The sequence below is a fragment of the Canis lupus genome, chromosome 17 (genome assembly GCF_011100685.1).
Source record: "Canis lupus familiaris isolate Mischka breed German Shepherd chromosome 17, alternate assembly UU_Cfam_GSD_1.0, whole genome shotgun sequence".
Lineage (NCBI taxonomy): Eukaryota > Metazoa > Chordata > Mammalia > Carnivora > Canidae > Canis > Canis lupus.
The window spans coordinates 58111285-58134965 of NC_049238.1; the positions used below are offsets into that span (position 1 = coordinate 58111285).

The 23681-nt window shown below is 43.0% G+C and overlaps 1 protein-coding gene across 1 annotated transcript; it reads left to right on the forward strand.

Annotated features, from left to right (window-relative positions):
* Positions 1-3644: 3644 nt before the first annotated feature.
* On the forward strand, positions 3645-6271 carry LOC119863977 (disintegrin and metalloproteinase domain-containing protein 30-like). The gene has a single exon (XM_038561958.1). It carries the CDS (start codon positions 3870-3872, stop codon positions 6048-6050), a length of 2181 nt encoding a protein of 726 aa, XP_038417886.1. The 5' UTR covers positions 3645-3869; the 3' UTR covers positions 6051-6271.
* Positions 6272-23681: the final 17410 nt, after the last annotated feature.

Here is a 23681-nt window from a genome sequence, read left to right on the forward strand (position 1 = left end):
CAGAAGTGCGGTGTGAGCACAACATCAATGAGGGCCTCTCGAACCCCTGCAGCTCTGAGAGTAGCCTGGACTGCATCCAGCTGACCAACGACTACCTGTGTGTCTGCCGCAGAGCCTTCACTGATGAGAGCCTCTCCAGTGCCCCCAGCACTCTGCCTTGGAGACGCTTTGAGTGAGGAAATTGGGCCCTGTGTGTCACTTCCCAGACCCAAGTGAAACTTTTTTCTTACATAGGAAAGACTAGACCAGCTTAATTCAGAGTTCCACTTTTTCCCTAGGTCAGTGCTTCATGGATGTTGTAGTCCACCTCTGCCTTTTTTTCTTCCTGAGATGCTTTCTTTTATTATACACTGATTATATCAGACTGTAACAGAAATACAGAAAAAGAAATAGAATGTTGGGAGTGGTTGAGCAAAATAACACTTTTTAATTGGAGCAAAATACACATACAGTATACCATCTTAACCATTTTTAAGTGTACAGTTCAGTGGTTTTGAAATCATTCACGTTACTGTGCTGTCAACACCAAATCCATTCACAGAAGTCTTTCTTCTGAGTAAAATAATGTCTTGTGATCAGAAACCATACATCTACTCTACTTTCATCACCCTATCTCTTTTGGCATGTAATGATTTGGGTTTCTGGGTAGACACTGCCATGGTGACCTCTACCTCTGGGACCCTGAGAGGATTGGGATCTTCTAGGTCATATAAGGGGAATAGGTCTAAATTGAGGTGTGTTTAAGCAAAAACCAGTTCATGAAGGTTATGCACTAGAAAGCTCCGGGGGTATGGCCTGCACAGCTAAGAGTTGGTCATGCTCCTAGCTCTTCTCAGGCTTCTTCTTTTTCATTATACATCATAAAGATGACCAAGTCCTGCCTCAGAATAGGGGCTTATCTTAGGCCCTTAACTACTTACCTCTAAGGGTAAGCAGCTTGGTGGCTTTGTGGGACTACGATAATATCTAACAGTGTCAGTGTCAACCAGATGCTTAGATGAGAAGTTTGCTTGGCATTTCTGGAGTCATTACAGACCTTGTGCTGTAGTAGTATTACTTAGGAATCAGATAATAGGCAACAGTAGTCTCCTTTAGTGATAATTTGGCAACCCAAGAAAACTTACTGGAACACTTAGGAATCCAGTGAATCAAATGATATAAAATTAATTCACAGAGAAACCTCTGCTATAAACCAAAACCAATTGGGGGATGCAATTGAAGAGAAGATCACATTTATAATAACAAACACACATACCAATAACCTTTCAAGAATTACTGACTACAAATACTACCAAATATACCCACTCCTGACAACTTGAGTGACTGCTGCCCCTTTAACAATTACAGCTTTAATGTTGCTCTATTCTTCTCACCTGCTAGATAAAAAAACATAACCATATCTGATCATGCCTGCCACCGATGCTCATCTTTGAACCCATCTCAACATCACCTAAAACAAGGGCAACCCTATCTTACACACACTTCCACAAACCCACATCTCCTCCTTGTGTGCATTTCCCCTGAAGCAAAGTTCCGCAATAACTCCATCTTTGTTTGACTTGCAGGGGTGCTCCTCATGGCCTCTGGCTGGCTGACATCAACAGAAGCCTGTGCTGAAACTCCAAACCAGAAAGAATCCCATTTTTAACCATGTTATACACAGAGCATGTACTGTGACAGTGAGTACTCATGAATTTATTTTAAGAATATCTGGAACATCACAAAAATTGCATGTGGATGAAGCCATGCTAAAATCTCAGTGCTTCAAAGGGTCAGTATTATATAGACAGGTATCACTGAGCATAGTGGTATCAAATAGGAAACAAAAAAATTGCAACCAACCAGCAACCCTATGTTTATGAAGAATTTTAAAACTATGAGTCATTTATAAACACAAATCTAAGTTAAAAGATACTTAGAAATTGCACGAAAATACTTATCAAATAGTACCACTACTTTTGAAATACCATTGCATACCTGCTGTATTAAGTATTCTATCCACATTTCCAATATTCTTTAGAATTCTCTGAACAGTTTATCAGCAAATCTCTTATTCCTCTAATTCCCTGTTCAAATTAATAACTCTCTATCTAACATTTCCCTCTTCAACTATGATGTGGATTCTTTCTCCTGACTGAACCCAGACTGATAGAAGGTAACGTTTGCAGAGAAACATTGCTCTGTGTTGTGCTTACTTTCATCTTAATATCAACAAGTTAGAAGCTCTTCATCTATAATTTTTTTAATAATTATTTTTCAAAAGGGACATAATGAATGAATGATGGCTATTCTAGGAAGGGACAAAATACTCCGTGCTATAAAATTTCAAGACATAAGTTAAAAAGATAGTAGCCATAGTCAGTCTACTGGCACTATCCCTTACCGATACCTTTATGACTCCAGCTAACGTGTCAACCTAAAGATTAATGATTGCAAAGCATATCTGTCTCATCTCAGAAAGTAGAAACAAACTTCTGGGCTATTAAAGCATTTTTTTTTCATTGTGAAATGTAACACACACAGAAATGAGCATACGTTTTTAGGAATGGTTTAACAGATATGTACAGCAAACCCCAACAGCCAGGCACTCTAGAAGCTACATGAACCATACCCTGCCCCTTCCTCATCCACTCCTGATTACACCCTAGAAGTAGGGTGACAGCTCATCCTCACGGTTCCCATAATTATTTCCTAGATTCAGTTTACCAAGTGCATGTATCCCTAAAAGTAACGTTTAATTTTGTCTGATTCTGATCTTTATGTTTGTGTTTTGTTTTTCTTTGTTTGTAATATTTGTCCTCATCATGCATCTAAATAACTCTGATGCATCATCTCCATTGCTGTAGTCACTGTTGATGGAAAGCTGAATTGTTTCCAATTTGGGGAATATTGCTGTTTCATGTATCCTGGTGAATTCATGCACACATGTCTGTAGAGTATGTATCTAGGAGTGGAACTGCTGGATCGTAGGGTCTGCATATTTCCAACTGTATGAGATACCGCTAAAGGGCTTTCTAATGCAGTTCAGCCTATTAAACTCCCTCCAGAGATGTGTAAGAGTTGTTGTCATTCTACACCCTCATCAAAGTTTGGTATTGTCAGCTGTTTAGAAATCATTTGAATCCCTGACCTCCTCCCTCACCCACCACTCATACTACAAACATAACCACTGGGATGCCTTTCTGGGAGAGCTCCCGGGGTTCTGCTCTTCTGCTCTCACAGGTGCTCTTCTATTCCTAGATTCTGCACCGCCCCCTCCTCCGCCCCCCTCCCCCCCAATCTGGGTAGTCCCTGGCACCCAAGGACACACAGCAGAAAGAGCCACTTGACAAAATGAGCTGGAGTCTTTCTCTTGCCGGAAGCCAGGCACTGCCCGGGGAGGGGAGGGGTTGAGTCCCCTGGTGGTGTCTGCCTCTGCCGCTCTGCCTAGAAAACACCCACCGAGGGAAACCGTCAGGTGTGTCGTAGGGCGAATGGAAACAGCCCAACCGGCATAGGACGGACTGACCCTTGAGCAAGAGCGTTGTCCTCCTTTCTCTGCAGCCCTTCTCCTTTGTCCAAGCTGCTCTCTGCCCCTCATCCCTCGTGCCAGCAGCCCCTCCCTCTCGCCTGTTTTATTCTCGCGCACCCCTCCCTCGGTTCTCCCTCGGTTCTCCCTCGTGCGCCCAACGGCACCGCCCAGGAAACGAACTAGATTAGAGAAGTTCTGGGAATGTCAACTAGACCGAGCCTTGGGAGGCTGGGGTTTCCTGCAAACCCTGCTTTGGCAGCTCCGCACTTTGCGCTCCCACTTCTCTAGAGGCCGCCCCTGGACCCTGACTCGCAGGCCAGTTGCAGGGACTGACCTGCTAGGACCGAGATCTGGGGCCATGAGGTCAGGAAGGACCTTACTCCCCCAAGGCCCTTCGCTCCCCACGCTAGTCCTCGTGGCGCTCCTGGTGGGTGCTCTTGGCGAGGATATGATTTTTCACCCTGAGTGGGGATTTGAGTCGTATGAAATCGTCATTCCCAAGAAGCTGAGCTTCCGGGGAGGTCAGCAGGGTGCTGTGGAGCAAGTGTCCTACCTCCTGCAGGTCAAAGGCAAGAAGTATGTCCTTCACCTGTGGCCCAAGAGGTTTCTATTACCCCGAAATCTGAAGGTTCTCTCCTACACGGAACAGGAGAAACTCCTGGAGGATCATCCTTACATACCCAGGGACTGCAACTACGTAGGCTCGGTTGAAGGAACTCAGGATTCAGAGGCTACTTTAAGTACATGCATGGGGAGTCTTCGAGGCATATTGAAAATTGATGAGGAACATTACCAAATCGAGCCCCTCAGGGGCTCTTCCAGCTTTGAACATGTCATATATCTCCTGAAGGAAGAGGACAAATTTCAGAATCATACCTGTGGCTTAACTAATGATGAACTAGAAAAACTGATAGCCGAGAATGAGAATATGGCTAGGCGTAGCGACTTTTATAATTCCTATAAGCATCAGAAGTACACAGAAGTGGCCATGGTCTTTGATCACAGTAGATACTTGTTTTTACAATCCAATGTTACTCGAGTCATATATGATGCCATTCTTTTGATTGCGGTTATGGACACCTTCTTTAGAGAGATAGGTATGAGGCTACATCTACAAGGTACTGAAATATGGACAAATGAAGACAAAATAAATATTAACAGTATGAACTCAGGAGAAATTCTAGATGCATTTTTAAGATATCGCAAAATACACCTTTCTGTTCAGATTCCACATGATTGGGGACATTTGTATATTTCAAAGACTTTTGTTCATGCTAATGCTATTGGATGGTCGTTTGTTGGAGGTGCATGTGTAGAAAACTATAGTGGCTCAGTAAGTACTCTTACAAATATAAATATCCTTGCTGCCAGCAGAATGTCTGCTCATGAACTGGGCCATGGTGTAGGAATGAAACATGATACAGAATTTTGTCAATGTAGGGGTAGGCGAACTTGTATCATGGGCACTGGGAGTAGTGGGTTTAGTAATTGTAGTTATTTGTGGTATTTTTATCACGCACATACATCAGGACACTGTCTAAATAATATCCCAGGACTGGGTTATGTGTTGGAGAGATGTGGAAATAAAATTGTGGAAGGGAATGAAGACTGTGATTGTGGTTCAAGAGAGGAGTGTAAAAAAGACAAGTGTTGCCAACCGGATTGTAAATTCACGGAGGGTGCCAATTGTAGCACTGGGCTTTGCTGTCATAACTGCCACTTTCGTCCACTTGGGTACATGTGTCGAGAGGAAGATAATGAATGTGACCTTGCAGAGTACTGCAATGGAATCTCAAATTTATGCCCAAATGACAGTTATAAGCTTGATGGAACCCCTTGCAAGCATAACTCCCTTTGTTTCAGAAAGAGGTGCCGTTCCAGATATGTGCAGTGCCAAAACATTTTTGGACCTCATGCCATGGAGGCTCCTGATCAGTGCTATCACGCAGTTAATTTAATGGGTGATCAATATGGGAACTGTGAAATTTTAGGAGTCCGTGCCTATAAAGCTTGTACCGAGGCAAATGCAATGTGTGGCAGGCTGCAGTGTATAAATGTCAACACCATCCCTGATCTGCCAGAGCATACGATCGTCATCTCTACTCATCTGCAAGCGGAAAATCTCATGTGCTGGGGGGTAGGCTACCACAAAGCCATGATACCTATGGGAATACCTGACATAGGTGTAATAAATGATGGTACCCGCTGTGGTTATAACGGACTATGTATTAACAGAACTTGTGTGAACGATTCAGTCTTGGATTTTAACTGTTTTCCTCAAAAGTGCAACCACCGAGGCGTTTGCAACAATAAAAAAAACTGCCACTGCATGTATGGCTGGGCCCCTCCATTCTGTGAGGAGGTAGGGTATGGAGGAAGCATTGACAGTGGGCCTGCGAGGAAGCAGAAAGAGGAGGTGCCTACGCCAGTACAGGTCGTGTCCATTATGTTAGTACGCCTTATTTTATTAGTCATCTCAGTGATTGTTGTGTTTTTCAAGAGAATGATAAGACAGTATATGCAATCCAAACAGAAATAAACACCACCAGTTAACCCTAAAAAGAAATAATACAAGGCAAAAATATCAAGAACCCAAACGAGTAATCAGGCGATCCAGTCATTTCATAACAGAATCATATATTGAACAAGCTTAGCATTTACCCAAATGGCACTTTGTTCTTATTCCAATTCTTTTTTTTAATGTAACTCTTCTTCACGGTTGGATTGGCAAATAAATGATATTCTTGTTTGGGAAACAAATGAGTGCATTTTGCTTTTTCAGTACTCACTTGCTCCTTCATTTGTGATCAAGTTTTGGATATCCTGAAATGAATGGCCCAACAACTTTTCTGAACACTAAAGCTCTGCATATTGTTTCACAGAATTACATGGGTTTTCACACTGGAGTCCTGTGGCTCAGAATCCCAGAAAACAAAGTGCTTATCTGCCTTCATCTCTGCCTCCCTGGTGTTATGAGTGAGAACTCTGTGCTTGAACTTGATGAATGTTGACCACCACTCTTATAAATAGAAAGCCATACATTATAAGAGGTGTTCCTCAGGTAAATATTTCCCCTGTTATGGTCATTTTATGGATCACTTCAGCTCTGTAGATGTGTGGTCTCTGACAGGTGCTTGGGGCAATCTCAGTTGTTGGAGGAAGGACACTAATCTACCATAACTCTTGCATTTCATCAAAGTCTGTAAATGATGACACACCCTGGCAGCATCATGTGGAAAAGACTTTTAACAAAGTTCTGTGCTTTGGGCTTTTGTTTGTAGGAGCAGGTCTTTTGTGAATGTGTACTGAGGGACATGTGGCCCTAGATTTGCTGCACCCCTAATAGAGCAGAGAGTGAGGAATGCCTTCCACCATGTACCCCCATATCTGCCTCCTAAAATTCTCACCTCTTTGCCCAAAGCTGAGTGTGGGAGGAGGGAAGGACTAAGTGGCAGCTTTGGAGGAGTCAATGCCCACATTTCATGCCCAGGGAGGATCTCATCCTTCCCAGATCTGTGTCAGCCCATGAGTTCATGGTCTTGCTCTAGGCCAATTCCACCTTCTGTTGTCTCACCTCACTCCCGTGCACTCCCCAGGCACCACTGTATCTCACTATCCTCACCCTGGTCTCCTCTTTCCTCAGCCATGTTCTTCTTCTAATCAAAGAAGTTGTGGGAGGCTCATAGTAAAGAGCAGTTTCCTTGAACTATTTGCGGACTGTTTTTAGTCAAAGGAGAACAAGAAAACTCTGACTTTGTGATGATCATAATTCTGACATTTATCAAGCTTGGCCATCACCAGAGAACATCCTGAGAATGCAAGGACATTTTAGTTGTAGCTGCAATATTGACAGTGATGGCTACCATTTACGGAGAGTTCACTCCATGCCAGGCAGTGTTCTATATGCCTGGTGTGTATTTATGTATCTTCACTCCTGAAAATAACTCTGTGTGGTGTGTGTTATTATTTTGTCCTTTCCAATAGAGAAATTAAAGCGTGATGATGTGAAATAGTCTGTTCAAGATGGTATAGCTAGTAAGTAATGATATTATTACAAGAAGCATTATATATGTGGACTCTTGGGAAGACTGTACTATTGCTGGGTAGAGTACTCTATAAGCATTAATCAGATAAAGTTGGTTGATAGTGTTGCTTAAGCCTACTCTATCCTTGCTGCATTTGGTCTACTTGTTCTTAATGTTAATTTGCCTATTCCTCCTTGCATTTCTATCAGTTTGCGTCATGAGCAATAGACCTTGCTCTGAAGTCTATTGCAGCTGATATTAATACAGTTCCTATAACTTCCCTTTGACTACTGTTCATATGGCATATACATCTTTTTCATTCTGTTATCTGACTATATTAGTATCTCCATATTTATAGTGTGTTTCTTATAGGCAACATGTAGTTGAGTAGTTTTTAATATCAAGTCTGACAATTTCTTTTAATTTAACCATTAACATTTAAGGTGATTACTGAAAGAGCTAGGTTTGTGTCTATTCACTCCTATTAGTTTTTGGTTTGTCCCATGTTCCTTCTATTTCTTCCTTATTTATTTATTTATTTATTTATTTATGATAGTCACACACACAGAGATAGAGAGAGAGAGAGAGAGAGAGGCAGAGACATAGGCAGAGGGAGAAGCAGGCTCCATGCACCGGGAGCCCGATGTGGGATTCGATCCCGGGTCTCCAGGATCGCGCCCCGGGCCAAAGGCAGGCGCCAAACCGCTGCGCCACCCAGGGATCCCTATTTCTTCCTTCTTTTGCATTAAGCTATATTTTTAAAAATAATTTCATTTCATCTCCTTTGGTTACTAGCTCTAACTCTTCATTATTTTATTTCATTATTTATTATTATTTTTAATTTTTTTTTATTGGAGTTCAATTTGCCAACATATAGCATAACACCCAGTGCTCATCCCGCCAAGTGCCCCCCTCAGTGCCCATCACCCAGTCACCCCAACCCCCCGCCCACCTCCCCTACCACTACCCCTTGTTCATTTCCCAGAGCTAGGTGTCTCTCATGTTTTGTCACCCTCACTGATATTTTCACTCATTTTCTCTCCTTTCCATTTATTCCCTTTCACTAATTTTTATATTCCCCAAATGAATGAGACCATATAATGTTTGTCCTTTTCCAATTGACTTATTTCAATCAGCATAATACCCTCCAGTTCCATCCACATTGAAGCAAATAGTGGGTATTTGTCGTTTTTAATGGCTGAGTAATATTCCATTGTATATATAGACCACATCTTCTTTATCCATTCATCTTTTGATGGACATCAAGTCTCCTTCCATAGCTTGGCTATTGTGGACATTGCTGCTAGAAACATTGGGGTGCAGGTATCCTGCCCTTTCACTGCATCTGTATTTTTGGGGTAAATCCCCAGCAGTGCAATTGCTGGGTCATAGGGCAGGTCTATTTTTAACTCTTTGAGGAACCTCCATACAGTTTTCCAGAGTGGCTGCACCAGTTCACATTCCCACCAACAGTGCAAGAGGGTTCCTCTTTTCTCCACATCTTCTCCAACATTTGTTGTTTCCTATCTTGTTCATTTTCACCATTCTCACTGGGGTGAGGTGGTATCTCATTATGGTTTTGATTCGTATTGCCCTGATGGCAAGTGATGCGGAGCATTTTCTCATGTGCTTGTTGGCCATGTCTCTGTCTTCCTCTGTGAAATTTCTGTTCATGTCTTTTGCTCATTTCATGATTGGATTGTTTTTTCTTTGCTGTTGAGTTTAATAAGTTCTTTATAGATCTTGGATACTAGCCCTTTATCTGATATGTCATTTGCAAATATCTTCTCCTATTCTGTAGGTTGTCTTTTAGTTTTGTTGATTGTTTCTTTTGCTGTGCAGAAGCTTTTTAGAATATATTCACATGTCACACAAGCATTTTAAATGTAATAAAAAACAGAAGTGGAATCAAAAGAAAGATTTCAGCTTTACACTGGTTACTACATGGTAAGCTTGTAGGAAAAACTGGTTCACACAAGGGTAATGTTTTTCTTCCCCAGTAGACTGAAAGCCCTAAAAAGGCAGGGATGTGTCTCCTTCTGTCTTGGATACATCCCTAAGAAATTACATGGGTCCACTGACAGAAAAAAACAAACCTTAATAAACATTTGTTGAGGCTAGGTGTACATCTCCATATCTAGAAAGCTCCTTCGGTATAACCTAGACTGATTAAACTATAGTTGAGGACACTGAGGTCTCATGTTGAGATACCTGGCCAATGAGGTCACACAGCTCATTCAGAAAGTAAAAATAAGTGACTAGTAACAAAATAACAAGCAACAATCTCCAAATCAGCAACCCAGACTGTTTCTAGCATAATGACACATATTGTTGTATGTTTGGGTAGGTCTAAATTTTAGGCATAGCCGATTCAGGTGCCATTTCAAGTTAAATGATCTGAATAAGAAAGCACTATGCGCTAGTGGACAAAAGTCTTTTACTGCACATGAACAATCTAAAAGGAAGAAACCATCTTATAAATATTTGTATATAATGCTATAAAATTACGGACATAATGCACTCATTCCTATATAATGAAATACCCATCCTACTTTGCACTTTCCTATGGCACCAAGTAATTCATATGAAATACCCATTCCATATGATGGTCACCTCTCCAAGACAATACAAAACTCAGTAAACTACCTAGATTTTCATATTTGTATTACTTATTTTACCTGATCAGTCTTCTGTGGGTTTAGAATTTGGAATATGGAAAATCTGGGTTTCAATGTATACCTGTGACTGTGACAATGCAGGGGCTTTTCTAGGGGGCTTTCCTTCATAGTATAACTTATAGAAATGGTCCCCTACCGTGGTTGATCATGGGCTGGACATTTGGCCTAAGACACTGTATATGACAGAATTTCCTGAGATGTGATAGACTAGGAAGAGTGAAAAAGCCAAGAATGGATCCACAGTGAGAGACAGGAGGAGGCACATGTGCAAATAGGACAGGAGAATAAAGGCTCCATGCCCAACTGGAGAGCAAGGGGTCCCTGTGTGGAAGGAAAAACACTTTTGGAACAAGACCTACACATTCCCTGCATCACACAACAATGGAAGATACATTTCTCACCATTACTGGAACATAGGGTAATGAACATTTAAGCTACCACTAGCACAGGCAGAGAAGAAGATGTGGAGCCCCAAAGAGAAGGGAATGAAGCCCCTGCCTAATTCTCCTTACCATTGGCAAGGGGAGGCATTAGTCATGACCTCCAGTCTCACAAAGTACATAAAAATACCAAGATCCTGCTGAATTCATACTCCCAAAAGCTATGTCACAGATGACTTACTATTAACAGAGCTATGAAGGACCCTCAGGGTCCATGGCCAGCAGCATCACTTCAGCCACTTTGAGTTGGTTTCACTGTTTTGTCTGAAGTCCCCTGGAGTCATCAGGATACAGTGGTGAGATAGGTAGCTCTGTGGTTCTGCTTGTCATTTCTTTCCCTATGAAATGAATGTAGCCAGCTTCCATTTTCTGGCACTAGCGCTGGGAAGTCCCATCTATCAGGTGGAGTCAGGAGAGGTAAACGTGAAGTCTTCATAGACAATGGTGGTGGAAAGAAAGGCCCTTCTCTATTCTCTCTATGGGTGAAGCCGCTGGGACAGACAGTTGTATTCGGAGAATTACTGGACTTTCTTGATAGCATAGGTCATTCTGAGGTTCAGTGCTCAGATAAATGATGTAGGATTCTAAGGAAAAGTTATTTGCTAATGAAAATCCAAGGGAAAATCATATTACATAGACCTGAGAGACCAAAGTCAATTAGCATGACAACCACATAATCAGTACCTTTGATTAACTACTAACATACAGGAATATCATTTAAAAGAAGGTGTTTCAAGCATAGCTGGTTTTAGTTGAGTTACTGTAGAGTGGTATTCTCAGAAAACTGCCTGTTGTGTTTGGTGTATGTAGGATGTTCTTCTTTTGGATTTTTAAAATCTATCTCATCATCCCACACATGAAGAAAATGGCAATTATTGAGATTATTTAAAAAGTGAGTAGAAGAACAAAGGTTATCTTTTGGTCAACTTAAGCCATTCAAAAAAGAATTGAACTCCAATTAAAAATATACAAAAAGTTAAATAAAAAATAAAAAAAGAAATGACAAATACCCACCATTTGCTTCAATATGGATGGAACTGGAGGTTATTATGCTGAGTGAAGTAAGTCAATCGGAGAAGAAAAAACATTATATGCTTTCACTCATATGGGGAATATAAAACATAGTGAAAGGGATTATAGGGAAAAGGAGATAAAATGAGTGGAAAAAATGAGGGTGACAGAACATGAGAGACTCCTAACTCTGGGAAATGAACAAGGGGTAGTAGAAGGGAAGTAGAAGAGGTGGGTGACTGGGTGATGGGCACTGAGGGGAGCGCTTGACAGGATGAGCACTGGGTGTTCTGCTATATGTTGGCAAATTGAACTCCAATAAAAAAATTAAAAAATAAAAATAAGAATCTGGCATCATTGAGTGCATATGGAGAGCATGTTTATTTGTCCTATCTCTTTGATTTGGTTTTCCTACTGGCTTAGGTTGTGTTTGCCGATTCTCTTCTTTTATAGATTGAAGACATTTTGCTACAATTATCCTGGACAACACCAGAATCAGCCTAGGACTGCCTCTCTTACATTGACAAAATGTGGAATCACCCATCATCCCTACAGCATGTCCCAGTTCATGTGTAGACACATAAGCAGAAAAATTCACGTTTTCCATTCCAGTAGTGCAAGTTGACACACCATGATATTTGTCACAAACTCCTTGGATCCAGCCCCTCCGACATGTGTCACCAAAAGACTCTTACTGTTAAGTGTGAGCAATCTGTTTAAATTTGAGGATATTGAACATTTCTTCTATACTTTGGAAAAAACCCAGAGAACATTGAATAATTGCTTTTTTCTAGGATTTATTTTAACACTGCTCGGTCAAAATTTCAGTAGTAGCTGGATGTATCTGTAGATGTAGTGTCTGAAACTGAGAATCTGGGATCCCTGGGTGGCGCAGCGGTTTGGCGCCTGCCTTTGGCCCAGGGCGCGATCCTGGAGACCCGGGATCGAATCCCACATCAGGCTCCCGGTGCATGGAGCCTGCTTCTCCCTCTGCCTATGTCTCTGCCTCTCTCTCTTTCTCTCTCTGTGACTATCATAAATAAATAAAAAAAAAAAAAAAGAAACTGAGAATCTGTAAAACCTGCCAGAAGAAGGCCTTCAAAAGTGGTATGGGTTACATTGTGTTCCCTAGACAACAACCTCTTATGGTCAAATACCAGGAGCAATTCTCATACTTTCTGTGGGTGTGGGTGTCAGAATGTGCCAGCAACTCTGATTGCTCACAGATGTGCTCTTCAGTTCCTTCATAAGTTATACCACAGGCATTTGCATGCAGCTCCCCATCCTTTAGGAGATAGCAGATGTGCTCAAAGTCGGAGGAGGCTTTGAAGGGCTCAGTCTGGTAAAGCAGATCTCCCATGGTCAGCATGCTGAGGAGGCCCCCAGGCATGTACTGAGCATGCCTTCGGACTTCTGGGAGCCTTCCATAAATCTCCTCTAGTTGCTATCTCTGTGTCAATACTACCAGTCCTCCAGAAGGCCTCCCTCCTCAGTGAAGGAGAACACTTGCAGGTGCAGGGCAGCAAGAGCCTCTGGGACCTCAGGGAGAGGACCTACTTCCTGCCCATCAGGTTCAAGAGGTAGGCATATCTTCCCTAGCCCAGCATGTTTCTCCATTCTAGGGTTCAGCTTCCTGGGGATGATAATCTCATGAGTCAAAGCCCCACTTGGGATGATCCTGCCCCAGGCACCTGAACAGTGTGGATGGCCAGCAGGTGAATGGTAGAATGGAGCGATCCTGGACCAAGGAGGTCCCCGTTGGCCTCCATCCTGAGACCAAGCCAAGGGCCCAGCATGACCCACAGTGAACAGCTCCAGAGGTGCCAGAGGAAACAATGCAGAGGAGCCAGGCCACTGAAAACCTCCAGTTGCACAACCTGGTCGCAATGGGCTGTGGGCAGTGCAGGGCCCAGTGCAGGTCAGGATAGGACAGTTCAGAGTAGGGCAGGGTGGCACAGGACAGGGGTTTGCAGGTCAGGTCAGGCCCACACCAGTTACTGCTGTACAGTTGAGCCTCAGAAGAGTGATCAGAGCACAAGGACACCAGGGGAAAAGACCTCAGGCTGTGCAGAGATTTTGAAAAGAAAAAGAGGGAGCATCTTGGATGAACAAGAGGAGACATTGGGAGACTTTATATTTGTGAGACCCACAACACCTTCTCTTCTGGTGCCTGGTCTTTGCATTGCTTCACACTACTTTGGTGATATTTTTGAGCCTCAGAATTGTGCCTTGATCCAGAGTGTCTGGTCATAGATCTTTTCACTTCTTCCTGGGCTTTGTGTACTGTGCTTACTGGGACAGTCTTCAGGAGCACTCTGGTTGGATAATTGGGGTACTGGAGATCAGAGCAGTCTTATCTGATTGCCTTTTACCTACCTATGTAAATGATATGCTAAACTCATGTTAGGAATGGTTTTTTTGGAGACTAACAGACCCATAGCAAGTCAGGGCAGGATTATCTCTGCATGGACACACTGATTAGTCTTCCTTTTCAGTGGTTCTGTGAGAGAGCCATGGGCTGGCCTGCCCCTTGCCTGGGACCTTTTGCTACCTCACCGAGAATCAGTCTGTGCTCAGAAACAATGACATACTTGTTTAAAGACTGCTCTGGGCCAATCCTTCTTGCTGTTAAACTGTATGGTTTGAGGGTATGCATGTGTTCAGACACTATTAAGAAAACAGCAAGGGAAAGAAACTGCACCAATTGGTATGTACTCATATTCTGACACTTGCTGAAAAAACAGTAGACCCCTGAAACTCTAAATGTGGCTAACTCAGATTCCCCTTTAACATGGTTATGATGGAATGCTTTTGGACTGTGAATTTTGCCTTGGGAGAGCATAACTTTCTTACACAATAATTTTTTTGTATATTTTTTATTGGTGTTCGATTTGCCAACATACAGAATAACACCCAGTGCTCATCCCGTCAAGTGCCCCCCTCAGTGCCCGTCACCCATTCACCCCCACCCCCTGCCCTCCTCCCCTTCCACCACCCCTAGTTAGTTTCCAAGAGCTAGGAGTCTCTCATGTTCTTTCACCCTCACTGATATTTCCCACTCATTTTCTCTCCTTTCCCCTTTATTCTCTTTCACTATTTTTTATATTCCCCAATGAATGAGACCATATAATGTTTGTCCTTCTCCGACTGACTTATTTCACTCAGCATAATACCCTCCAGTTCTATCCACGTCGAAGCAAATGGTGGGTATTTGTCATTTCTAATGGCTGAGTAATATTCCATTTATACATAGACCACATCTTCTTTATCCATTCATCTGTTGATGGACACTGAGGCTCCTTCCATAGTTAGGCTATTGTGGACATTGCTGCTAGAAACATCGGGGTGCGGTGTCCTGGCGTTTCATTGCATCTGTATCTTTGGAGTAAATCCCCAGCAGTGCAATTGCTGGGTCGTAAGGCAGGTCTATTTTTAACTCTTTGAGGAACCTCCACACAGTTTTCCAGAGTGGCTGCACCAGTTCACATTCCCACCAACAGTGCAAGAGGGTTCCCCTTTCTCCACATCCTCTCCAACATTTGTTGTTTCCTGCCTTATTAATTTTCTCCATTCTCACTGGTGTGAGGTGGTATCTCATCGTGGGTTTGATTTGTATTTCCCTGATGGCAAGTGATGCGGAGCATTTTCTCACGTGCTTGTTGGCCATGTCTCTGTCTTCCTCTGTGAAAGTTATGTTCATGTCTTTTGCCCATTTCATGACTGGATTGTTTGTTTTTCTTTGCTGTTGAGTTTAATAAGTTCTTTATAGATCTTGGATACTAGCCCTTTATCTGATATGTCATTTGCAAATATCTTCTCCCATTCTGTAGGTTGTCTTTTAGTTTTGTGGACTGTTTCTTTTGCTGCGCAGAAGCTTTTTATCCTTTTTTGTCACAATAGTTCATTTTTGCTTTTGTTTCCCCTGCCTTCATAGATGTATCTTGCAAGAAGTTGCTGTGGCCAAGTTCAAAAAGGGTGTTGCCTGTGTTCTCCTCTAGGATTTTGATGGATTCTTTTCTCACATTTAGATCTTTCATCCATTTTGAGTTTATCTTTGTGTATGGTGTAAGAGAAGGGTCTAGTTTCATTCTTCTGCATGTGGCTGTCCAATTTTCCCAGCACCATCTATTGAAGAAACTGTTCTTTTTCCAGTGTATAGTCTTTCCTGCTTTGTCAAATATTAGTTGACCATAGACTTGAGGGCCCATTTCTGGGTTCCTATTCTGTTCCATTGATCTATGTGTGTTTTTGTGCCAGTACCACACTGTCTTGAGATCACAGCTTTGTAGTACAACTTGAAATCTGGCATTGTGATGCCCCTGGCTCTGGTTTTCTTTTCAATATGCTCCTGGATATTTGGGGTCTTTTCTGATTCCACACAAATCTTAAGATGATTTGTTCTAACTCTCTGAAGAAAGTCCATGGTATTTTGATAGGGATTACATTGAATGTGTAAATTGCCCTGGGTAGCATTGGCATTTTCACAATATTAATTCTTCCAATCCTTGAGCATGGAATATTTTTCCATCTCTTTGTGTCTTCCTCAATTTCTTTCAGAAGTCTTCTGTAGTTTTTAGGGTATAGATCCTTTACCTCTTTGGTTAGGTTTATTCCTAGGTATCTTAGGCTTTTGGGTGCAATTGTAAATGGGATTGACTCTTTACTTTCTCTTTCTTCAGTTTCATTGTTAGTGTATAGAAATGCCACTGATTTCTGGGCATTGATTTTGTATCCTTCCACACTGCCGAATTGCTGTATGAGTTCTAGCAATCTTGGGGTGGAGGCCTTTGGGTTTTCTATGTAGAGTATCATGTCATCTACAAAGAGGGAGAGTTTGACATCTTCTTTGCCAATTTGAATGCCTTTAATGTCTTTTTGTTGTCTCACTGCTGAGGCTAGGACTTCTAGTACTATGCTGAATATCAGTGGTGAGAGTGGACATCCTTATAGTGTTCTTGACCTTAGGGGAAAGGCTCCCAGTGCTTCCCCATTGAGAATGATATTTGCTGTGGGCTTTTCGTAGATGCTTTTAAGATGCTGAGGAATGTTCCCTCTATTCCTACATTCTGAGGAGTTTTGATCAAGAATGGATGCTGTATTTTGTCAAATGCTTTCTCTGCATCTATTGAGAGGATCATATGGTTCTTGTTTTTACTCTTATTGATGTGCCCTATCATGTTAATTACTTTATGAGTGTTGAACCAGCCTTGTATCCTGGGGATAAATCCCATTTGGTCATGGCGAATAATCTTAATGTACTGTTGGATCCTATTGGCTAGCATCTTGTTGAGAATTTTTGCATCTGTGTTCATTGGGGATATTGGTCTATAATTTTCCTTTTTGGTGGGGTCTTTGTCTGGTTTTGGAATTAATATGATGTTGGCCTCATCAAATGAGTTTGAAAGTATTCCATCCCTTTCTATCTTTTGGAACAGCTTTAGTAGAATAGGTATTGTTTCTTCTTTAAACGTTTGATAGAATTCCCCTGAGAAGCCATCTGGCCCTTGACTTTTGTGTCTTGGGAGGTTTTTGATGACTGCTTCAATTTCCTCCCTGGTTATTGGCCTTCTCAGGTTTTCTATTTCTTCCTGTTCCAGTTTTGGTAGTTTGTGGTTTTCCAGAAAGGTGTCCATATGCAGGGAACAATCTCAATATTTTGGTATCAGTTGAGAACTGATTCGTGACCCAGTATGTGGTCTATTCTGGAGAAAGTTCCATGTGTGCTTGAGAAGAATGTGTATTCAGTTGTGTTTGGATGTAAAGTTCTATAAATATCTGTGAAATTCATCTGGTCCAGTGTATCATTTAAAGCTCTTGTTTCTTTCGAGATGTTGTGTTAAGAAAATCTGTCATTTGCAGAAAGTGCCATGTTGAAGTCTCCCAGTATTAGTGTATTATTATCTAAGTATTTCTTTACTTTGGTTATTAATTGATTGATATACTTGGCAGTTCCCACATTAAGGGCATAAATATTTATGATTGTTAGGTCCTCTTATTGGATAGATCCTTTAAGTATGATATAGTTTCCCTCTTCACCTCTTACTACAGTCTTTGGGATAAACTTTAATTTATCTGTTACGAGGATGGCTACCCCAGCTTTCTTTTGAGGACCATTTGAATGGTAAATGGTTCTCCAACCTTTCATTTACAGGCTGTAGTTGTCCTTAGGTCTAAAATGAGTCTCTTATAGACAGCAAATAGATGGGTCTTGCTTTTTTATCCAGTCTGAAACCCTGTGTCTTTTGATGGGATCACTAAGGCAATTCAGAGTTCAGAGTTATTGTTGAAAGATATGAATTTAGTGTCATCATAATACCTATTCAGTCCCTGTTTTTGTGGATTGTTTCTTGGGTGTCCTCTTTCTTTTACAGAGTCCCCCTTAATATTTCTTGCAGAGCTGGTTTGGTGGTCACATAATCTTTAAGCTTCTGTCTATCCTGGAAGCTCTTTATCTCTCCTTCTATTCTGAATGACAGCCTTGCTGGATAAAGTACTCTTGGCTGCATGTTTATCTCATTTAGGACCCTGAATATATCCTTCCAGCCCTTTCTGGCCTGCCAGGTCTCTGTGGAGAGGTCTGCTGTTAATCTTTCTCCCCATATAAGTTAGGGATCTCTAGACTCTTGCTGCTTTAAGGATTTTCTCTTTATCTTTGGAGTTTGTAAGTTTCACTATTAAATGTTGAGGTGTTTAACGGTGTTTATTGAGTTTAGGGGGGATCTCCTGGATCTGAATGCCTGTTTCCCTCCCCAAATTAGGGAAGTTCTCAGCTATGATTCATTCAAATATGCTTTCTGGTCCTCATGTCCCCTCTGTCCCTCTGGAACCCCAATTAAATGTAGATTTTTCCTTCTGAAGCTGTCATGTATTTCCCTTAACCTTTCCTCATGGTCTTTTAATTGTTTTTCTCTTTTTTCCTCAGCTTCCTTCCTTGCCATCAACTTGTCTTCTATGTCACTCACTCTTTCTTGTACCTCATTATCCCTTGTCTTGAGGTCCTCCGGTTTGGATTACATCTCATTTAATTGATTTTTAATTTCAGCCTGATTAGATCTAAATTCTGCAGTCATGGAGTGTCTTGACTCCTTTACGCTTTTTTTCCAGAGCCACAGTAGCTTTGTAATTGTGCTACTGAATTGGCTTTCTGACATTGAATTGTAATCTAAATTCTGTAACTCTGTGGTAGAGAGTACTGTTTCTGATTCTCTCCTTTGTGGTGAGTTCTTCTTTCTAGTCAGTTTGCCCAGTGCAGAGTGGCTAAAAACAAGTTGTACTGGGAAAAGGAAGAAAAAAAAGGAGGGGTACCCTCTGGTTCTATATACTGTAAATCCCTTGACTTCCCCTGGAGCTTTCCAGCGCTGCTTGGTCAAGAACTTGCTCTTCCCCTGTCCTTCCAGCTAGTCTTCAGGGGGAGGGGCCTGCTGTGCTGATTCTCAGGTGTATGCGCCCCTGCCAGGTGCACAGCTCAGTTGGAGCTGTTTACCCCATGAGGCCCTTGTTCCCTGGCAGCCCTGTTCCATCCCAGGCACAGGGTGAACCAGGAGGAACAACACCACTGGTGGTGGCCAGCTCTCCAGCCCTGGAGTCAGCTCTCGCAGTAACTACCACAGTCTCCCAGTCTGCACTGGCCTGGATGCTCTGGGGATGGAGCAGGGGGTAGGGGTGCTGATCTGCACAGCTTGGGGGTGCCGGGTGACAGAAGAGTCCTCGCTGTCCTGTGTCCTCCCTGCCTCTGCCTGTCCCAGGGGGAGCGCAGGATCCTGGGCTGTGTCCTCTTGGTGCTCTGGGTCCAGGGCCTGTGCTGTGGGAATCATGCTCCTGGAGCCAGGGCTCCCGAAGGCAGCAGGGCACAACACCCTCTCCCAAGTTGCCGCCTGAGCTTCTCTGAGGCTCCACCTGGTGCGTGCTCCAGCCCTTTACCGAGCTCGGCCCACAGTCTGTGGCGGGCTCTCCCCTGGGCACACTTCTTCTGTTAGTGACCCCGGGAACCTGAAGGCTCCACTGCCCCTCCTGTGGTTCTGCCCAAATTCTCTGCTAAGCGCCTTTCTGTCTGGGAAGAATCCAGTGTGGATTTTTAAAGTTCCTGCTTCTTCAGAACTGGGCTTTCCTGTCCCCAGAGGCTTTCGCTGCCTGGCCTTGACTGGCTCCTCACAGGAGCCCCTCCCCCACTCGATTCTTATTTATTTATTTATTTTCCCCGCCTTACTACCTTGTTAGAAGCGCAAACTCTTCTCTCTGTAGCGTTCCAGCTGTTCTCTCTTTAAATCTCAGGTCAAATTCATAGGTTTGAAAGTTATCTAGGTAACTTGGTGGGGATAGGTGACCCACAATAAGTTCTTGGTTTACAGTTCCCTCACCATCTTCCAAGTTCTATTGTCATCAGCTAGATTTTTTTTAAAAAACAGATTATTAATAACATACTTCTTGCCCCTTCTACTTTATGAATTTTTCACTGTTAATTTGTAATTAAATTCACAACTCTATCATCAGCAGGTAGTTTTACAATGCAATATGATCTTAGTCATTGTTTTTCTTTATTCCTCACGTGTACCACTTTTGTGGATTCTTAATTTATTTTGTCTGAGTACAATGCCTTCTTCTTTTTAGTGGAACACTTTAAAATTTGAGTTTTCATCAGGGTGGACCCAGGTGTGTGTGTGTGTGTGTGTGTGCGCGTGAGTGTGCATGTTTTTAAAGATTTATTTATTCTTTAGAGAGAGAGTGTTAAGCAGACTCCATGCTCAATGTTGAGATGGATGCAGGGCTCAATCTCATGACCAGAGCAGAAGAGTCAGACGCTCAACTGACCTTGCCACCCAGGTGCCCCTATGTGCATGTGCTTGAAGTTTTCTCTGAAGGTTTTTTTTTTAATTTTTTAATTTATTTATGATAGTCACAGAGAGAGAGAGAGAGAGAGAGAGAGAGGCAGAGACACAGGCAGAGGGAGAAGCAGGCCCCATGCACTGGGAGCCCGATGGGATTTGATCCCGGGTCTCCAGGATCGCGCCCCGGGCCAAAGGCAGGCGCTAAACCGCTGCGCCACCCAGGGTTCCCCTCTCTGAAGGTTTTGATAGATACTTTGTATCTGAAGACAAGCCAGGGTAATTTTCTTACGTTTATGTAATTTCTTACCTTACCTTGTCTGTATTCCTCCAATGTTTTCTTTCCTTCCTTTAGAAGTCATATTACTGCTTATTTAATTCCTGGACCTTCCTTCTATACTTCTTTTCTCCTGAGAACAGGAGCTGTTATCTGTGCTGTGTTTAGACAATTATCTCAGCTTGACCTCTCAGCTCACTCATTTTTTGTTCAGCCATGGCTCTTATGTGATTCAGTCCTTGCTACTTGCTAGTTGTATGATGTAGGGAAGTTACATAAGGTTTTCATGCCTCATTTTGTCCTTTGTGAAATAAAGATTATTGGTACCATTCTCTAAAGGTCACGGAGAAGTATAAATAAATGACCACATGCTAGACACTGGGAAGAGAACATAGTAAGTCTCAAGAACTGAGTTGGTTGTTAGTAGGATGACTATTCTGTGTTTCTGTTGAAGTTTTTGTTTCATTTCATATCTGAGTGCTTCTTTTTTCACAGCACTCTGTTCTTGTTGGATTGGTGTGATTGCTTCTCAAATCTCTCTGAGGATATTAACCATACCAATTTTTAAATGACCTTCTCTTTTCTTCATTAAATATGAAAGCTAAAACTACAAACTTTTGAAGGAAAAATAAGGAGAAAATCTTTATGACTTGAATTAAGCAATAATTCCTTATATTGGAAACAAAAAGGACAAGCCATTGAAATAAAATGAAATAGAACATCACCATAAGTTAAAACTTCTGATGTTTGAAAGATTCCATCAAGACAATGAAAATGCAAGCCATAGATAATATTCACAATACATATATCCGAAAAAGAATTTGTATTGTAAGCATACAAAATCTCCTAATAATTCAGTGGGAGGAGGGGCAAGACGGCAGAAGAGTAGGGTCCCCAAATCACCTGTCCCTACCAAATTACCTAGATAACCTTCAAATTATCCTGAAAATCTATGAATTCGGCCTGAGATTTAAAGAGAGAACAGCTGGAATGCTACAGTGAGAAGAGTTCGTGCTTCTATCAGGTAGGAAGACAGGAAAAAAGAAATAAAGAAACAAAAGGCCTCCAAGGGGGAGGGGCCCCGCGAGGAGCCGGGCTGAGGCTGGGGCGAGTGACCCCAGGACAGGAGAGCCCTGTCCCGGAGAAGCAGGAGCTGCACCAACCTTCCCGGGCGGAAAAGGGCTCGCAGGGAGTTGGAGCAGGACCCCGGGGGGGGTGATGCCCTCGGGCTCCCTGGGACACTAACAGACACCTGCGCCCCGGGAGAGTGCGCCGAGCTCCCTAAAGGCTGCAGCGCGCAGGCGGGACCCAGGGCAGCTCGGAGGGGCTCGGGAGGCGGCTCCGCGGAGGGGGCTGCAGGGCGGGAGCAGCTCGGAGGGGCTCGGGGGCGGCTCTGCGGAGGGGGCTGCGGGGCGGGAGCGTGAATCCACCAGCGCAGACCCCGGAGCACAGGGCGCCGGGACACAGCCCAGGATCCGCCCTACCCCGGGACAGGCAGAGGCCAGGAGGGCCCAGGACAGCAAGGACGCTCCTGCCCCGAGCTGAGCAGATCAGCGGCCCCGCCCCGGAGCCTCCAGGCCCTGCAGACCGAGAGCTCCTAGCTACTGCGGGAGCTGACTCCAGGTTTCCAGAGCTGACCCCGCCACTGCGGTTGTTCCTCCTGGGGCCTCACGGGGTAAACAACCCCCACTGAGCCGTGCACCAGGCTGGGGGCAGAGCAGCTCCCCCACGTGCTAACACCTGAAAATCAGCACAACAGGCCCCTCCCCCAGAAGATCAGCTAGAAGGACAAGTTCCAGGGGAAGTCAAGGGACTTAAAGTACACAGAATCAGAAGATACTCCCCCGCGGTTTTTTTTTTTTCTTTTTGATTTCTGATTGCCTCCCTCCCCCTTTTTTTTCACCTTTCTTTCTTTTTCTTTCTCTTTTTCTTCTTTTTTCCTTCCTTTTTTCTTTTTTCTTTTTCTCTTTTCTTTCCTTCTCTCTCTCTCTTTTTCTCCTTTTCCCAATACAACTTGTTTTTGGCCACTCTGCACTGAGCAAAATGACTAGAAGGAAAACCTCACCTCAAAAGAAAGAATCAGAAACAGTCCTCTCTCCCACAGAGTTACAAAATCTGGATTACAATTCAGTGTCAGAAAGCCAATTCAGAAGCACTATTATACAGCTACTGGTGGCTCTAGAAAAAAGCATAAAGGACTCAAGAAACTTCATGACTGCAGAATTTAGATCCAATCAGGCAGAAATTAAAAATCAATTGAATGAGTGCAATCCAAACTAGAAGTCCTAACGACGAGGGTTAACAAGGTGGAAGAACGGGTGAGTGACATAAAAGACAAGTTGACGGCAAAGAGGGAAACTGAGGAAAAAAGAGACAGACAATTAAAAGACCATGAAGACAGATTAAGGGAAATAAACGACGGCCTGAGGAAGAAAAACCTACTTTTAATTGGGGTTCCCAAGGGCACCGAAAGGGACAGAGGTCCAGAATATGTATTTGAACAAATCCTAGCTGAAAACTTTCCTAATCTGGGAAGGGAAACAGGCATTCAGATCCAGGAAATAGAGAGATCCCCCCCCTAAAATCAATAAAAACCGTTCAACACCTCGACATTTAATAGTGAAGCTTGCAAATTCCAGAGATAAAGAGAAGATCCTTAAAGCAGCAAGAGACAAGAAATCCCTGACTTTTATGGGGAGGAGTATTAGGATAACAGCAGACCTCTCCACAGAGACCTGGCAGGCCAGAAAGGGCTGGCAGGATATATTCAGGGTCCTAAATGAGAAGAAGAGGCAACCAAGAATACTTTATCCAGCAAGGCTCTCATTCAGAATGGAAGGAGAAATCAAGAGCTTCCAAGACAGGCAGGAACTGAGAGAATATGTGACCTCCAGACCAGCTCTGCAAGAAATTTTAA

What these genes read in the sequence shown, in the direction of transcription:
- LOC119863977 (XM_038561958.1), top strand. Translation starts at nt 3,870, where the DNA reads ATGAGGTCAGGAAGGACCTTACTCCCCCAAGGCCCTTCGCTCCCCACG.